We start from the raw sequence: 20107 nt of genomic DNA, 5'->3' as shown, positions 1-20107 counted from the left end.
GGTTTGTAAGTAAAGTCAGTTTATTTCTTTGCAGGTTCCCCTTAATTTCAGATGCACTAAAAATCTGAGCTATATTACATAGCTGTGTAGTATTGTTATCCTTCAGTAATTTAACCTCAACCATTCTTCATCTTTGCCATAGTTTAGAATCCCCAGTGAAATTTCTGTTTAAGACAGAGCTCTGTACTGACCCAAAGGTAGTAGAGAAAACTGAATTTGACCATAAGGGAAAGTTTCTCGTATAATTAGGTTACCTCGGCCGAGGGATGCACCGACCACAGACTGCAAGCAGCCTGACATCAATATGATAAGGGCACAACGGTAGTCAGCAAAATCTTATTAAAAAAGTAATTTGATATTTTGCTGGAAATCAAGTTACTAGAGATAAGAGTTGGGAATTGTGAGAAACAGGCATTGGTTTGGTGGGAGTGACTTACCTATGCCTTTATTAACTATGATTCCATTTTCTTGCCATTTCTTAGTGGACTAAAGCTGTATATACAAAAACAAAGACGACTTGAGTTCACCAGGCTTGTGTAAGGATTTGCATCCCACAGATAAAAGAAATGTGTACATCATGCGTGTATCTTCCTGATTCCCTGCTTCATATTTTGATGAAATATCTTTGAGCATTGGATACAAGGACAAATTTGCGTAATCTGGTGATTTGTCAGATACTTCAAATGGTATGAATTTCATGTGCATTATACCATAATTACAGGCCTGTTACTGCTGTGTTGTCAGTCTTGTTGTTTATTACAAGATCTGGCAGTGAATGTGCATGATGTTCCCATGCTCTCCTTGAGAATGAATTTGTTTCTTTAAACGTTGTTCAATTCTTTCCTCTAGATAATTGTTACTTACAATTTTGTCTGTTAAATGAGTATTAGACTGTGTTAAAAGCAAACAGATCGCAACAGTGTTACTTTGTTAGTATTATGCAGTGTGAGTATGTGCACTGCTAAATTCAGCAAAATCTGTTCTCCCTCTCATTCTCAAAGAAATTAATGTTTTTATAATGATATTTGACTTCTTATTTTGTAATTTTCTTAGAACATAATTAAATATGTTGATTTTAATAGTAATAATAATTAATTTTTCTGTTTTTGTTTTGTTAAGGGTTCCACAACTTGTATAGTGTACTGGTCTACATGCCACTCACAAAGACATCTGAACCATTTACAAAAATATTCCACGAAACTGTTGTTAATGTGAGGAAATTTGAGTACACATGGAAGATACGCAATATAACACACTGTGGAAAGCAACCAGGAGAGGCTCTAGAGTCATCCATATTCTGTGCTGGTGACGATTGTTCAGTTAAATGGCAGTTGCTTTTGTATCCTTATGGGTCATACAAGGAGTTCAGAAAAAGCCTCTCCCTTCATCTCACCCTCGTGTCATGTCACCAGTCATCAGTATATGCCAAATACAGATTTAGTTTACTGGATAGCAGTGAGAAAGAACATTTTGTGAAGTCAACAAGTTGGGCTGTCTTGTTCAGACCCGGTTACTGGCAAGGCTACGACGAATATGTCGATCGGAGCAGCTTGTTAGATTCTCCTTTCGATCTGCTGTCAGACGATACGCTGACAATCCGTTGTAGCGGAGGAGTCGTAGCAGACTGGACAGTACCTGTGCCGGAGTGCAGTCTACGTGAGGATCTTGGGGCTCTACTAGATTCTGCCAGATTTGGCGACGTCTGGCTCTGGACATTAGATGGTCGTCACCTTCTGGCCCACAAAGCTATATTAGCTGCACGTAGTCCAGTTTTCTCAGCTATGTTCAATCACAATATGGAAGAGACCAACTGCAATCGTGTAGACATAACAGATGTCGACTATGACGTCTTGCGGGAAGTAGTGCGCTACATGTATACTGGGCACACGCCGAACTTAGAAGGAGCAGCAGACTGTCTGTTAGCTGCTGCTGATAAGTACCAGCTCCCTGGTTTGAAAGCCATGTGCGAAAATGAACTCGGTGCGGGGCTTACCACAGAAAATGCTGCCGGACTGCTCATTCTCGCTGATCGCCACGGCGCAGCTTCCCTCAAGGAGCGTACTCTCAGATTTATAGACGCACATCTGAAACATGTAATTGGAACTGCTGGATGGAAACAAGTAACCTTGTCACATCCTAACCTTGTTAAGGAAGTGTCAGGGGAACCTTTGCTCCATGATGGAACGTAAATGGGATGATAGGAATATTTTTTCATATTGTATACATATGGGTAAAAGGTGCAAAAAGCATTCTTAGGCACTGCTACTCCTGATCTAGAAATGTGTATAGGGTGCACATATCTGTTAAAAAATCTTATTTCTCTGCCGTTTTTCACTATTTTGCATTTATTTTTATAATTTTATTTCTTCTTGTATAGACTGTAATTACTTTTCTGTAGTGTTGAAACTTCTGTGCATTATCGTGTGTAACGTGTGATGACAGGTGAAACATTAGTTGGACAAATTGTGTGGTTTCTTGCATTTTTCTGCTACATGTTACAGAATTTCCTACAATTTTACTATTCATGCAACATGTACTTAACTGTGGTTATCAGTACTGTGTAGGTGTCTGCAAGGTGAAGGGGTTGTGCAAATTAACATTAGAAATAGAAAGCATGGAGTAATGCAGCAAATCCTTAAACATGAACAGATCTCAAGTTTCATAAGCAAATAGTGCTGTAGATGTCATTAAAGTTGAATAAGTGTTTTTTAAAAATTCCATGTTTCTTCACTTCATGGAAAATTAACACTTTTTGTTGGTTATTTTTGTTGATATCCAGCGGTATCTTCTCAATTATTCTGAATTTTTATATTTCAGATTTTATAATTTCAGTATCAACATAACACCACTGGCCTATAATAATTTTTTGTTAATATTTTCTGTCTATACTTAATAAATGATCAGTTACTTTCGATGTAATCATACGATGTTATAATTTCGATTGTTGAATTTCAGACAGTAGCAATTTTAGAATTTTGCCCCCTGTTGGATTAATTTCTGTGGATGTTCCACCGTACTGTATTCCATTCCATTTAAATTTATATTGCTTCACTCCTATTTACATTTGCAACCTGCTTGCTGTGTCATTACCCACATACATTGTGAATGCATGTTATGACACGAGTTTACATTATAATGTTTGTTTGTAGCGGACAGCTCAGGGTAAATTATTTATAGTTATTCACATTTTAAAATATTTTTTGGTTCCTATTGCTTCATATCTCTTCAGCAATGAGGAAGAAATTAAATTACTCAGGTGTGAAATAAGTATCAGTATTGGTTTTGGTTTTATTGCCTTTGATAATTATATTAACCTGATCACTGTTAGTGCAATTTCTATGTATATTTGTAAATAATTGATCAATACAAACTGATGTAATTGTGTAGCATGTGTAGCACAGTTACTAATCTTTGTACATATTTAATTTTTTGAAGTTAAGTTTGATTATTACAACACAGTTTGTGAACCAACTGCAGTGGATTTTGCAGTGGACTTTATAAGTGCAAATTGTTATGTTTGAGTAACAAGGCAAAGTTCAGAAGGTGGTTTAGTTTGCAGATGAAGGAGCTGATGATCTACAGAACATGCTTGAAACAGTAGTTGACTTCAAGATGTTGCCTGTTTGCATAGTATTGAAAGTTTATGAATTAAATGATAATGAGAGATTAAAATTGTATCATGTACAGATGATTGAAAAGCAAGCAGGAGATGCATTGTTCATTTAATATTGTGAAAATGGTTTATTAATGTTCTATCGTCTTAATGTTCAAGGCAGTAATAAGCTATGTATGTTGATTGAATATGCTTGAAAGAATTATACTGCAGAATACGAGAGGAAAAAAATTGTTAAATGTCATTCACATTATAAAACCAAATAAATATAAATATTTTAATGTGTTGTTGTAGCCAGAAGTAACACTAGCTAGCTATGAAGGCTAGACTCTCTTTACATTGATGAAATACAGCAAATCATGTTTGGCAATCTTCTGTTTTATGATGTTTCAGTTGAGTACCCAAATAACATTTTTTCAACTGATCCTACTACCAGTCAGTGGAAAATGTACAAGGCTGAGTATGAGTACTCACAACATTATACTGCAACTTATTTAAATATTTATTCCTCTTGTCTTCTTTGAAATTAGTGTAGCCAAAGGAAACTGATGTCTGTAAATGAGAGGAAACTGAAGAAACATAAATATCTATAAAAAGCAATTTACATTAATGCCGAGTAAGTTACATTAGTGCACTATGAAACCACCAGTCGCAGACTTGAGGTGTTAGAATCAAACTGGGTCATCTGTACGTAGGACACACCTGCATTTTTGACAGTGGGACAGTAGTTGGTGTGATGAGGAAAGAAGGCAGCTACAGTAACCTGTTTGGGTGAATGATGTTGAGACATTTATTGGACAAACTATTCTGATGAGCTTTTGACAGATTAGAGGCAGGGCAGAATTATAGGTGCTTAAATATTCATCCTTGTATTGCTCACAGACTAATACAATAATTTGTCACGAGCTGTTCGACATCCAGAAGGATCAGCTGAGGATAACCACGTCAACAACACAATCCAATGTCTGCTAGTCACTTCTACACATTTCAGTAAATAGGAATGTGACTGTAAGCCATCTGCAGCCCCCCCCCCCCCCCCCCAACCAACATTTTTTTTGAACCAATACTATACAGCAGGGTCTATGAGGATGTGTACTGCTTGTCACTGACCTCGAGAGAAGCGCTTGCTGTAGCTATGACAATGTTCACGTTGGATGTTGCTCAGTGGAGAGTAGTTTTCATCATAAATGAATTGCAGTTAACATTTAAAGCAACTGTGGCTTTGTTTTGCTTTGGTAGGAAACCAGTACTTATGAGTTGTTGGGTGGACATAAAGACTTCTACATTTTACCACTGAAAACAATCTTACCACTGGAAATTGTGATTGAACTGCTATACCAAGCTGACATCCTTAACAGTTCTGTAAATTCTGTTTTGTTGCAGTGTGTGTTGATTTCAGACACTACTGACAAACATAACTGCAATGCTATGAAAACTATATGTAACAAATAACAAACTGGCATGGAGTTGACTACATGCTTTGTTATGCAAATGATCAGTATTTCAGTGCAACCACACAAAGTAATGCATCTGTATATTTGTTGTGAAAAGATGTGCTAGACCTTATGTGACAAGTCCACCAGCACATATTATCTGCCAGCGGCAGGATCATGGCCTATTGACAGTGCAGTTAACCATTCCACAATATTGCTACTTTTGTTGGTCAGGTCACTGTGATTGTAATAAGGATATGGAAGTGATAAGTTGAAGAGGACCTTAATCACCACCCTGTAGGATCTCAGTGGCCTCATGCAACTAGAATTTGAGAAGACACATTTTTACATGTGTACCTGAAAGAACACACACTATTGATGATCCACAGCTGTACCGGCACATATGAAAGTAGTATAAGCCTAGGTCTCAATTCCTTGTTGTCTCATTCTCCCCGTTGTGGGAATCGAGGTAATGTTGTGAGCACTAGGTAATGAATTCTGTTGACTATGATATAAGGATGTAGACAGTGTGACATGTGGAAGTCTGGGTCAGTCTGGAGAGTGTGCACGGAAAGTGCAACTGGTTAAGGTGACTGCTCATGATAAGTGGGAAGTCTGGTTTTGAGTCCTGGTCCGACACGAATTTTCATGTTACTATTGGGTGGTTGATCCGTACTTGGTTCAGCTGACGTCAAGGAATTCACATTCATTGAATTAGTTTCAAATTAGGAAACACGTTTATTCAGCTGTGCAGTATCATTCAGTCTCGCCATATAATTTGAATCAGGAAATGGATGCGTAAGCAGTAAAAAAAATGCATCATCATGAGCAGTGTGGCGGCATCCGGAGCACCACAGATTGCCAGTGTGGCAACCACTGTTGTGGCTTCTCTCGATGCAGCAGTAGAGAAAGGTGCATGCCCAGTCACAACACTGGATGCAGGTGTGGTAGCATGTAGCCTTTTCAGATGGCTCTGGGTTCTTCATACATGCCTCCGGGATCTTCATACAATGTCACAATGTATATATCCCTATGTTTTCTTAGATGAAGTGTCATTGTCACATGTAGCAGTAACTTTAGGTGTGCCCTAGGGAAGTGTGTTAGGGCCCTTACTGTTCATGTTGTATATTAACCACCTTGCAGACAACATTAATAATAGCCTCAGAATTTTCACAGATGAAGCAGTTATCTATAAAGAAGTCTGAAAGAAGCTGCATAAATATTTAGTCAGATCTTGATAAAATTTCAACATGATGCAGAGGTTGGCAACTTGCTCTAAATGGTCAGAACTGTAAAATTTTGCACTTCACAAAACAAAAAAAAAAAGTAGTATCCTGTGACTATAGTATCAATGAGTCACTGTTGGAATTGGCCAACATACAAAGACTGGGATGTAACCCTTTGTAGGGATATGAAATGCAATGACAACATAGGCTCACACGTGGGTGTCTGCAGCTTGTGGTCTAGTGGTCACCATTGCTGCCTCTGGATCATGGGACCCCGGATTCGATTCCCGGCCAGGTTGGCGATTTTCTCTGCTTCGGGACTGCGTGTTTGTGTTGTCCTCCTCATTCCTTCATCATTCATGAAAGTTGCAGGATTGGACTGAGTAAAGATAACCACACAGTTGAGTGCCCCACAAACCAAATATCATCTTCGTATACATCATTATCATTTGTGGGTAAATTAGGTGGTAGACTTCTGTTTATTGGTAGAATACTGGGGAAGTGCAATCAGTCTACAAAGAAGATTGCTTACAGATCACTCATGCGACTGGTTCTAGAATACTGATCAAGTGCGTGGGACCCATATCAAATAGGACTAACAGGAGATATTGAACATATACAGAGCAAGGTAGCATAAATGGTCACAGGTCTGTTTGATGCATTGAAGAGTGTCAGAGAGATACTGAAGGAACTGAACTGGAAGACTGTTAAAGACAGACGTAAACTATCCCGAGAAAGTCCACTAACACAACTTCAAAAATTAAATGGTGACTCTAGGAATGTGCTGTGACCCTCTAAATATCGCTCATGTAGGAATCATGAGGATAAGATTAGAATAATTACTGCATGCACAGAGGCATTCAAGCAATCATTCTTCCCGGTCTCCATACGTGAATGGAACAGTCTGGGTATTTTGACATTTCTCTCTCTCTCTCTCTCTCTCTCTCTCTCTCTCTCAAGACTTTGTTAACTCGTATGCAGAAATATGTGCAGTATACTGCTGCATCCATTTTCAATAAGCTACAAAATGGTTCAAATGGCTCTGAGCACTATGGGACTTAATATCGGAGGTCATCAGTCCCCTAGAACTTAGAACTACTTAAACCTAACTAACCTAAGGACATCAATCACATCCATGCCCGAGGCAGGATTCAAACCTGCGACCATAGCGATCACGTACTGCGGCTGGCAATAAGCTACCACAAGAATTAAAAAATGATGAGTTCCTTTTCAAGGAAGCTGATTCTTATGTTATATTGTTGATTGTGTTTACTTAAACTTATGGCTTAACTCTTTTGGGTTCATAAACATTTTATTTTATCTTATATTACCTGTATGTTTTAATCTCATGTACTGATGCCTTCCATGATCTTGGAGATTTGTCCCTCATTTTGGTCGTATGGAACTAGACGTGTATTTAAATAAACAGGAAGAACCCCTAATAAATTGTACAATGGGGCGTACACTTCACGGTGGTTTGCAGTGTGTGGCTGTAGATGTGGAGGCTCAGAGGAGAACAAACATTGACAAAGTGCAGTAATAGTCATTGTCATATGGGGCCAGCACCTGGAGTAATAGTATTGCGTACAGAATTTGAACACACTGGTTTGTGTACCTGATAATAGGAACAGCTGCCATTACACTTCTGATGTGTTCTATATACGTAACCACCTTCACGGTATGTTGCCTGTGCTGTCCTGACCTACCACAATACCACGCGGGTAAACGGCAGGGCAAGTCGTTTGAGGTGTCAGGCCATGCGCACCGTGGGAATAACTAGTGTCCGAGGTTCTTCGGGGCCATGATGATGGCCGGTTCAAACTACATGGCATTTACCCGTAAAGTTGTCATTTGGTCTACCCAGGCCCACGTAAGTGGGCAAAGGGTACTGGTGGCAGCAATAGATGCATGGTAGAGGTAACACACAAGCGTCCTTGGCGGTGACATGTCAAACATGCAGGAGTACCAGCACATTCTCCAGATCTCACCCATTGCAAACACAGTCAGAGATTGTCAAAAAGAACTGGCATTTAACAATTTGCAGCCACTATGATTGATGAAGTCTGACACAGAGGTGAAGCAGAGTGGAATGTTTTGCAAGTATCCACCATTTGAGCTCATTTCAGTGTGAGGCCCAGCTAGGTTAGTTTCACACGCAGTCTACACCACCACGCCCTTCCTCTCCAAATCATCTACAAATTCAATCATCCGCTCCTCCTACAGGACTGTATATGCACAATTAGTACAATTTTCTAATGAGCTCTTCTCCTTTCCTTCTTGGTGTTGCTATTTTAAAGACCAGGAGTGTGGACGACAGTATGAGGCGTGTTAAAAAAGAAACTTAACTTTTGAAATAACCAACCAGCAGAGAGAGCATGCTGTGGCTACTGAGTGCACGTAGTGACAGGTTTAGACAACAAACTGCCATTTGCATTGTGTCACTTGGACAAATAGCAAGCAAACCATAGCCACTAAAGTAAGCACATGTACAGTCTGCTTGTCGGATTAGTGCAGTGGAGGAGCTTGAAGATCACTGTGTGTGTGTGTGTGTGTGTGTGTGTGTGTGTGTGTGTGTGTGTGTGTGTGTGTGCGCGCGCGCGCGCGCGCGCGCGCGCGCGATATGAGTGGTTTAAATGTTTTCAACAGGGCAGAATGCCAGTCTGTGATGATTCCAAGTCTGGAATGATGTGCCATGTCATCGAGCCATAATTGTTTGCGATTGATCCAAAGAACACTTTGGACAATTTGAGTGAATGGCTTTGCCACCCAGATCTACCGACATGAATCCCATTGAAAATTTACAGGACATAATTGTGAGGTCAGTTCATGTGCAAAATCCTGCACCAACACCACTTCTGAATTATGGACAGCTATAGAGACACCATGGCTCAACATTTCTGTAGGGGACTTCCAATGACTTGTTGAGTTCATACCATGTTGAGCTGCTGCTCTATGCCAGGAAAAAGGAGGTCTGTCATGATATTAGGAAGTATCCCATTACTTTCGTCAATTCAGTTATCTAAATGGCCTAATGCATACTCCAAGGTGCAATGAGGAGCACTGACTACAATTTGTCATTGCATCAGTTAAATTTAATAAATCATGTTGTTACTGATATTTTTGTTTGGAGAGTTCTTGATGTCCCTAAAATAAAGGTGCTACAAAAGTATAGTGCAGAAGCTCCAACAGGGGTTACAAGTAGACCCAAATGAAAGAATAATTAAAACAATAGTGCCTCACTTACATATGGAAATGTGAAACCATCTAGGCTGTTCAGAAACTGAATTTTGAGATGACAGCGGAATACATCTGTCTCCTGCTTCCATTTTGACAACACATACATATCGCCAGAATGGTAGGTGTGTTCCTAAAATGAAAGTCTACATGAGGTCAAATCTCTTCCTATCCTAAATAACACAAAGCAAACAGGATCTAAACACAGCACTTACTGGAAAGTGATGCTATACAAGTGCGTTGGAATGAGCATTCATTCTACATAGTATTAAGACCTGATTATTCAGTTACTGCTCCTCATTGCGTCTTTGAATATGTGTTAGGCCATGAAGATAACATGGGACATTAGACTTTGTCAGCATTTTTATGATAGTGGCAATGTCCTAGGTATTAATTCGCAAGCCAAGATTTTAAATAATTTTTAAAAGAATTCTTAGTATTATGAATTTGGAACTTTGTAAGTCAGTAATATGGCTCTTATACAGTATTGTATTATTTTTTTATGCAGAAATAAAGCTGAGGACATACCTGCATGATACAAAACCAGCAACTACATTGAAACAGCTAAGACTGCAAATTTGGCTCTCAATCAATTGTACCAGCATTTTAAAAATCTCAATATATTTTAATTTGTTCGGGTATTCCTTTCAGTATGTATGTTTAATCCACCTACATATGTCATGTACTTCAGCACCTTTAACTGTGAATTTGAAGGTCGTACTAACAGAAACCCCCTCAATATACCGGAATATGTAGAGGTTAATTTCCTGAAAACAGGTTGTATACGCGGAAGAGGAAAAAAATTCCCGGATTTCCCGGTTAAAAATACTTTCTCTCGGGTTAAATTACACTTTTCCCGTGTTAAGTGACAGTATACTTTTCCTTCGAACTGTAAAACTTATCAATCCATTGAATCGTTACGGTCTCATAAATGGGGGAAAAAAACAGGTTTTGGAAAGATCTGTGATGTACAGCAACATGTACGCTGCATACGCTTCTTCTTCTTCTTGCATATCTGGCTAGGCCGGGAGGCACAGAGGCGCTCGGCCATCGCTAGGTGTAATGTAATAACTGATATAATTTGTTTCCACATTTTAAGTTCCAAACGTTTATTGTGATTAATATAAATCTTATCTGTTCTTTGTAAAATGTATCTGGCAGATCAAACAAGGAATAAAAATACGTTGCATATTTTCGTATTACGAAAGTATAAATTCAAATTCCCCCAAACACTGGGTATTACTTTGCGAAGCATTGAAATCGAGATTGCCGTGCACTTTTGTAAGCCAGTCATAGCTCACTCATGTCACGTGATCTCGCCAGCCGATGACGGCGGATATTCAGAGAATCAGAATCAGAATTTTTATTATCCCATAACATACAAAGTCAAATCACAGATCTGATGTACTGGGGACTCGTCAACATTACATTTTAATTACAATTTGTATATACAGTATTACAAAAACAATATATCAACACAACAGTTTACATGTATTACAAGGTAATATATGACAACAGCGTTTACGTAGTGAATATATTTTTACAATCATTTACGTGACACCAAACTTAACACTTATGCTTAATTTACAGGTGATGTTTCCTTGCTCAGACTTCCACATCAGCATTCATAAATTCTTCTACGGAGTAATAACATTTCTCCACTAATAACTTCTGCAGCTTTGGTTTCAGTTGCCCTAGCTCCATGCTGTTTATTTATTCCTTTTTTAGCCTGCTGTAGATTTCCGTGCCCATATATCCTGGGGTTTGTACATATAACTTTAACCTGTGAGTAGGAAGCATGAAGTTTGTCTTATTCCTAGTGCTGTATTGATGCTTAAAATTGTCGTCTGTGGATAATGAAGGGTTACTGTATACAAAAATGATCAGTTCATAGATGTACAAACAGGGGGCACTTAATATTTTTAGATTTCTTAACAGTGGGCGACAAGATTCTTTTGGTCTTTTAGACAGGTACGTGCCGAGTAAAACTGTGACGGCCGGGAAAAACCCATTGTCGTTCGACAACAAAGTTAGGAAACTACTGCGAATTGCGACGAAAGCAAAGAGAGCTTCACTGCAAGTTTAAACGCAGCCAAAGCCTCTCAGACAAACAGAAGCTAAACAATGTCAAAGGTAGCGTAAGGAGGGCTATGCGTGAAGCGCTCAGTGCATTCGAAAGTAAAATTCTATGTACCAACTTGACAGAAAATCATAGGAAGTTCTGGTCTTACGTTAAATCAATAAGTGGATCGAAACAGCATATCCAGATGCTCTGGGATGATGGCATTGAAACAGAGGATGACATGCGTAAAGCTGAAATACTAAACACCTTTTTCCAAAGCTGTTTCACAGGGGAAGACCGCACTGCAGTTCCTTCTCTAAATCCTCGCACGAACGAAAAAATGGCTGACATCGAAATAAGTGTCCATGGAATAGAAAAGCAACCGAAATCACTCAACAGAGGACAGTCCACTGGGCCTGACGGAATACCAATTCGATTCTATCCAGATAACGCGAAAGAACTTGCCCCCCTACTAACAGCCGTGTACGGCAAATCTCTAGAGGAACGGAAGTTTCCAAATGATTGGAAAAGAGCACAGGCAGTCCCAGTTTTCAAGAAGGGTCGTCGAGCAAATGCGCAAAACTATAGGCTTGTATCTCTGACATCGATCTGTTGTAGAATTTTAGAACATGTTTTTCGCTCGCATATCGTGTCATTTTTAGAAACCCAGAATCTACTCTGTAGGAATCAACATGGATTCCGGAAACAGCGGTCGTGTGAGACCCAACTCGCTTTATTTGTTCATGAGACTCGGAAAATATTAGATACAGGCTCCCAGGTAGATGCCATTTTCCCTGACTTCCGGAAGGCGTTTGATACAGTTCCGCACTGTCGCCTGATAAACAAAGTAAGAGCCTATGGAATATCAGACCCGCTGTCTGGCTGGATTGAAGAGTTTTGAGCAAACAGAACACAGCATGTTGTTCTCAATGGAAAGACATCTACAGACGTTAAAGTAACCTCTGGTGTGCCACAGGGGAGTGTTATGGGACCATTGCTTTTCACAATATATATAAATTACCTAGTAGATAGTGTCGGAAGTTCCATGCGGCTTTTTGCGGATGATGCTGTAGTATACAGAGAAGTTGCAGCATTAGAAAATTACAGCGAAATGCAGGAAGATCTGCAGTGGATAGGCACTTGGTGCAGGGAGTGGCAACTGACCCTTAACATTGACAAATGTAATGTATTGCGAATACATAGAAAGAAGGATCCTTTATTGTATGATTATATGATAGCGGAAAAAACACTGGTAGCAGTTACTTCTGTAAAATATCTGAGAGTATGCGTATGGAACGATTTGAAGGGGAATCATCATATAAAATTAATTGTTGGTAAGGCAGGTGCCAGGTTGAGATTCATTGAGAGAGTCCTTAAAAAATGTAGTCCATCAACAAAGGAGGTGGCTTACAAAACACTCGTTCGACCTATACTTGAGTATTGCTCATCAGTGTGGGATCCGTACCAGGTCGGGTTGACAGAGGAGATAGAGAAGATCCAAAGAAGAGCGGGGCGTTTCGTCACAGGGTTAATTGGTAAGCATGATAGTGTTATGGAGATGTTTAGCAAACTCAAGTGGCAGACTCTGCAAGAGAGGCGCTCTTCATCGCGGTGTAGCTTGCTGTACAGGTTTCGAGAGGGTATATTTCTCGATGAGGTATTGAATATATTGCTTCCCCCTGCTTATACCTCCCGAGGAGATCACGGATGTAAAATTAGAGAGATTCGAGCGCGCAAGGAGGCTTTCCGGCAGTCGTTCTTCCCGCGAACCATACGTGAGTGGAACAGGAAAGGGAGGTAATGACATTGGCATGTAAAGTGCCCTCCATTTCACACTGTTGGGTGGCTTGCGGAGTATAAATGTAGATGTTCACACATTTCTAAAAATTGATTTTTGTAATTTTAATATTCTAATGATTTTGCTTGTATTACCCCAAAAGATAATGCCATACCTTATCACAGCTTCAAAACAGCTGTGATAAACTACTTTTATTATCTCCATACTAGTTGAATATGACAAAATCTTCATAGCAAAGGTCAGGCTGTTTAACTTATTTGCTAAGTATTCTGTATGTGAAGACAAGGATAAATTTTGGTCCAAATGTATTCCTAAAATTTTAACACAATCTGATTCTATCAGTTCCTGGTTTTTGCAGGTAATATGAATTTCATTTATCTTAGAGTTTTTAGTTTTAAACTGTAGCAAATGTGTTTTCCTAATATTCAGTTATAACCCATTTAGTTGGTACCAGTTTTCTAAACTGTATAGTAGATTTGTGGCAGTTGAGGGAATTTTTTATGAGTGATTGCTTTCGATGAGGGCAGGCGTATCATGAGCAAATAAAACGGAGTATGAATATATGTTTAGTGGCAAGTCATTTATGTAAAGTAAGAATAAAATTGGAACCAGAATTGAGCCTTGTGGAATGCCTTGTAAAATAATCATCCATTCAGAGAAGAAATTTCCCTTGCTTGATGATATAACTACTCATTGTTTTCTCTTTGTGAGGTATGACCTGAACCACTCTAAAACACGGCCTCCAATTCCACATTTTTCCATTTTATACAGGAGCAATTGATGGTTTACACAATCAAATCCTGCAACTTTGCTAGACTTGTCTAAGGCAGAACAAATTTTTTTCACAAATCCATTTATGGCATCTATCTTGTTTTTGCATTTACGAAAGCTGTATTGATTATATGTTTGATTTTTCTATAAATTTTTTGATTTGCATTACTGCCACTTTTCAAATCTTTTTGAGAAAATTGGGAGATTAGAGATTGGGCGGTAGTTCCCCATATCTTCTCTTGAGCCTTTTTTGGACAAAGGGTTTACCTCTGCGTGCTTCAGGGCATCTGGAAAGGGGCCTTCTTCGAGTGATTTATTGCTTATTGAGCAAAGAGGGTGAACTGTTATCCTGGCAACTGATTTAACTAGGCCTACTTTAGTAGGTATGCCATCCCACCCTATGGAATTTTTGTTTTTGAGCTGTAGTGTAGTGTTCTCTACATCTTTGGCTGAAATTTTTTAAAATTGGTTAAAGCATTCTTCCACCTTCTGACCTAATTGTACTTTCTTGGTATAACCATTTACATCTGCAACTGGTTTTGATACATTTATAAAAAATTGTTAAAAGATTCTGATATCAGAGCAGGATTTGTTATAGTTTTATTTCCCACCTTAATTTTGGAGATAACTTTGTTGTCAGTTCTCATCCTCAGTTCTGACTTTATGACAGACCAGACTGCCTTTGATTTGTTTTCATGAGCCAAGATGTATTTATTATTTACCATTTCTTTTGCAGCTTTCAGTACCCTTTTAATTAAGCCTTTATACTGTTTGACATAATTTATGAGAACAGGGTCTTTGTTGTATTTGAACTCCTTGTGCGGTTGTCTTTTCTTCCAACTGGATAATTTTATTCCAGTGGTGATCCAATTTAGCTTATTTGACAGCTTTGTGTGGAATACTCCAAGTGGAAATACCTCATTAAATACATGTAAGAAACCTTCTAGAAACCTGTTAAATTGTACAGAGATTAGAGTATCATCTTCAACTTGCCACTCCACCTCTTCTAATTTAGAGCAGAACTGTTTTAAATTTTCAGCAGTAAAATGTCTTTTGCTAATAAGTATTTTTAGTGGTCCGAGAGTCCTAATTCCACACATAACTTCTTTGCATCATCAAATTTATAATTTGTTAAAATGTCATCAATACAACTTCCTGTATTTTCGTTTTCTCTTGTGATTTCCATGAAGTTTACCTTGAAACCAAATTTCTGGATCAAGTCCTTAACTTTATTGTGTCATTTGTTTGATGTAATAAATTTATATTGAAATCAGCTGCTAGTAATACCTTTTTATTTTTCTCATTGATGACTTTATGTAAAAGATTTTTAATTTTGATAAAAATAGTTTTGGTATCTCTACACCTTGGATTCTATATATAGAAACAAAAATAATATTTTGTGTTTCTAATTCAATTGTGTAATTTTCAAATATTCCTTCATCATTTCGAAAATTGGAATCGTTTTTTACTTTATACTCTACAGAGTTATTTACAAGTATACACGAGCCCCCATGAGTACTATTTGTTCTACAAAAACCTGAGGCTACATTGACACGTGATGTAGTCAGCCAATAGCAACATCACTGTTAATTAGCACGACCACTCAACTAGGAAAAGTTAATGGTTTAAATTAATATACATAGTGTTGTTACAAGAAAAGCAAAGCTTTCACATGTAATATTGGTCTCGAAGATTAATCGGCTGCAAGAGAATTTAAGCTTTCATATATAATGTTGATCTTTTTTGTGCGTGTTATCTTGCGGTACACTTTAAGATACATCACACAAATGCGCCAGTAAAATTTTTAATAACGACGTAAATATCTGATCATCTGGGCTAGAAATTCTTCAAATGATCATCCTTACAGAGTTGATTTTTAAACGAGAGTAAAAAGCTCTGTGATTTCAGAAATTCATCATACATTCTCGCACATAGTTCATCTTGTGTAAAAGGAAATTTACTTTGAAAGTAACGCTTTTCAAACCACCATTCTCAATATTTCCGGCGACCTGTTAGAACTAAGTTCGTTTCATCAGTTGCCAGAGTGTGCCACACAATAGGCGTCACCGCACTTGCGCAGCTACTATGAAGCAGGTAGCCCGTATGATCGTATGTGTAAAGCATTAAAGGATCTTGCATTACCTCATAAAAGAAACAAAGACATCAGAGGATACCCCAGAAGCATCGGAATTTCGTGAACCATACTAAAACGCATAATTCGGCTTAAAGTGCACATTCGGATGTAAATTTTCTAGTAGTACCAGTACCATATTATCTCGTTTTTTGTTCTTTGTTTTGGGATAATGCCATACGTGCTAAAAGATAAAGTGCACTTCAAATGCAGCGAACAGTTGAAAGCAGCCAGTAATGTGGAATTAAACACTTCGTTTTTAATAAATAGATTGCCTCAGCGGAGAAGAGTAATAAAAGCCAAATTTCTTTAGCAAACCGGCAAAAATAACTTCATTGTTCTGCAATGCGATTAATGCTTGACTGTTGGGAATGTGGAAATAAAACAAAATCTGAAACTAATAACTTATTTTAGCCTTCCGTAATTATGTGAATGTATTTTAATTCACTCGATAGCTCTTGTCCACATAAATTCTGTATTTTAATTCACTCGATAGCTCTCGTCCACATAAATTCATTTTGTTTTCATTTGAAGTTAGCAATAAACGAAGAGGAAACAGCAAAATCACTAAACGTAAACACTTGTCACTACCCTCCTCCCCACAACAGAGTCCACTGTCACGGATCTACGATATTTCCGAACTGGGGCAATATTAGATAATGGAACCCCCCCCCTCGCCCCTTCCTCCAGCCTTTGAGGTAGGACGCTAAAAATTAAATCGACTTTTCAAAAATTGTTCGTTTTGTAGCGCTTATCATTCTGCAGAATCTGAGACATAAAACATGTGTCTTCGGGGAAATGTGCGACATGTTATTTGGTCTTTAGTGTGCCAAAGAGCAGTGTCACGACATTTCACATAGCATTCTTCTATCGCACGTCACTGAGTTTCGCTCTGTCGAATTCAAGCGTGTATATTTTGTAATGGATGCCATCAAACTATATTCAGGACAGTGGACATTAAGACGTCCTGTGGTATTTCACCTTCTCCCAGTCAGCCGGTGTGACATCAAAACTCGCAATTAATTCTGGATGGGATTATTTGTAACCAGGAGAACAAGAACTCTTCAGAAAATTTGCAGTCTTTATTGCCTATTAGCTAACAACTTGCTGTTTTGTGTGACATAAAATTAAATATAGGATACATAAAACCAGTAAAGACAAGAGACAAGACACAAGACACAGTACACATTTCTTCAGTCCTTAAGTCCTAGCATTTTTTTCTCTCGCTTATCATGCTATGGCTTTACATGGCGTGCTTTCCTTTCTGAGAAAAGAATCATCACCTCATCGAAGTTTGGTATATAAAAAAAAGAAATGTCGTTGTCGAATACTGAAAAAGCTGTTAATACAAATAGTAACCAAGACTGGTGTTGTTTTTGGAGCTGATTACGTGTATTTTGTCACTGTCTGCTAGATTGCAGCAATTGTAATACACCCGAAATAAACGAGACCGTTTTAGATCAAAAGGTCGTTTTTACACCATAACAGAATATAATTCACGAAGAACCACTATCAAATGGCTATTAGGCCTACTACAAGCAAAAAGCTTTATGTTAGTAAATAGTTTCACATTTCATTCATAGGCTCCAGCTTCTCATCTTCTCCTTCGTCGTTCTAACAAACAATCTTGTCATCAGTAATTCTGTAACTATTCCTTCCTATGTCAAAACTTACTCTCTGGTTAACTTCACTAACCCTGCTACAATCACCAGTTTAGTTATCCCGCGTTTATTCTCCGGTTAAGCTTTATTACGTGTTCGCACAATGCGTTTTCCGCGCTACTCCCAGAATAGAACTTAAGGCCTGCTGGTCGGGGACTGTACATCTGGCCCTTACTAGTGTACAGATCAGGCCAAAAACTTTCTATCAAAATTTCATTTTCTTGGATACACCAAGAAGATAACAGGTAATCTTTCTTACCTGTTATTCCTGTTAGTCGTTTATGTCCACTCTGTTAGTCTCAATCTATGGCTTTCACTAGTAAATATAACAATGCTGATCATTTGCGAACCCAGTAAACCAGACAGACAGACACTGGCATTCACCCGCTCAGCTTTTTTCCGCTGAGCTGAAATGGCCCCGTCCACTTTTGTCTGCAGGGAAGTTTACTTCTAGATGCGACAGGGATTCCCCTGGCAGACACGACATGTACACTATGCACGCCTTCAAAAATCAGCTTACGATTAATTCAGAAATCAATTCAGAATGTGTCCAAAAATGTTCAAAAACCAACAGGCATGTGTTTCAAAATCATATGAAAAATCGATAGACCAACGTGTGCTGGATGTTAGTCGCTTTGTGATACAAGTTTTTTTTCGTCAAGAATATGAATTTGGCGCCCCCCCCGCGCTGAAATTGCCGCCCGGGGCAGACACTCCGGTTTCCCCCTCCCCTCTTCCGCCCCCTAGATCTGGGCCTGTTGCGAATGAGTGAATCTGGTAGTTTGTGCGCGCCAGTAAAATTTTTCCGTGTATCATCTGGCTGCTTGATGCTGCTGCTTATACAGCTAACAACCACACTTCTGTAGCCAGAAGCGTGAGAAGGTACTAATCATACGTGACTCAACTGCGCATGCGCATGAGCCCACTCGCAACTGCTCAAACGAATCTAATGTAAACAGTTGTGTCATCGTGCTCATCGTAGCCAATTTCTTGTTCTGAAGCATTGCATAGTCTTCCTAAAGCCTTTGACACATTTTGCTGTTGGCAGACGCTTGTATGAGTACTGTGTTTTGTTGTTGTATATGTCACATTTTCTTTGTAACTTAAGTTTTATTTTCTCTTTTTTCTCTCGTTCATGTCTTATTGCTGTAGTATTATTCTGCAGTACGGGCATACAGTAATATCCCTTGTTAGAGTATTAGCTCGTACCAGCCAAAATTACGAAAATTTTACTGAAAACTAAACCAATGGAAAATTCCCAGGATTGTAAAAAATTCCCGGGTTATTCCGATTTTCTCATGGATGAAAAAATTCCCGGGTTTTTCCCGGATCTCTCCGATTGCTCCGGGTCGTATACATCATGTGATTCTGTGTTCCCGACAAGCTGATGAAATGCTGTTCCACTTGATTTCCTTGGTTGATGTTGGTGTTGGTGTTGGTTTTCATGTAGAGGAACCTCATTTAATAACCTTTCCTTAATGTGCACACTAACCAGTTTTTCTGATGTCTTTAAAAGAAATGAGGATATACTCGTCTTGCATCCTTTGCCTTGCTACGATCGGTTCACGCTGGCTTTAGAATGGAAACAACATTCACTGTCCTCCAATCATTAGGAACGACTTCTGCTGCAAAATTGACTCTAAACAGTCTACATAGGAGGCTGAGTAATCCTACTCCTGCTTGTTGCAAAAGAGTCTGAAAAAGTTCCACTTGGGCTGACTTGAATGGTTGACACGTTCTCACCATCCACTGGATTTTCTTGAAGTCAGTACATTCTCTGGCAGATTCCCAGGTGTATCATTAGTTACTGTAAACCAGTGCCTCACAGGGACTGAATTTTGGTCTGTATCCTGTCAGAGCACATTTAGGGAAGCGAGTCTTGATGGACACGTACCGCTTCTCATGATGCATAGTCCTTGTATACACACCATCCTCCTCCCTTAGTATGCCACCTTGTGACATTCGCCTGCTTTATTTCTTCATTGATAGTCCTCGGTGTCGACATCCTATGTTGTTACACTGGCTGACAAATGGGCGGTGGAAGTTCAGCACTGACTACTGTAAATGATGTAGCCGGCAGTTGCAGTTCACAGTTCTTTACTTTCACTGTTCAGCCCCCCCAATATTACACAGTTAATAAGGCCAGATCGCTATTGGTTAACTTTTGATAAGGCTCAT

General features: G+C 38.9%; 1 protein-coding gene across 1 annotated transcript in view; it reads left to right on the top strand.

Moving 5' to 3' along the window:
- LOC124619751 (speckle-type POZ protein-like) overlaps positions 1-3983 on the top strand; it is a 59569-nt gene extending 55586 nt beyond the window's left edge. Inside the window, exon 2 of the mRNA XM_047146330.1 lies at positions 1120-3983. Coding sequence (XP_047002286.1) covers positions 1120-2189 — 1070 coding nt within the window. The 3' untranslated portion in view covers positions 2190-3983. The remainder of the gene's footprint in view (positions 1-1119) is intronic.
- Positions 3984-20107: the final 16124 nt, after the last annotated feature.

The sequence above is a fragment of the Schistocerca americana genome, chromosome 6 (genome assembly GCF_021461395.2).
Source record: "Schistocerca americana isolate TAMUIC-IGC-003095 chromosome 6, iqSchAmer2.1, whole genome shotgun sequence".
Lineage (NCBI taxonomy): Eukaryota > Metazoa > Arthropoda > Insecta > Orthoptera > Acrididae > Schistocerca > Schistocerca americana.
Note: the sequence above shows the minus strand (reverse complement) of the source record. Positions and strands in the feature narration are given on the sequence as shown.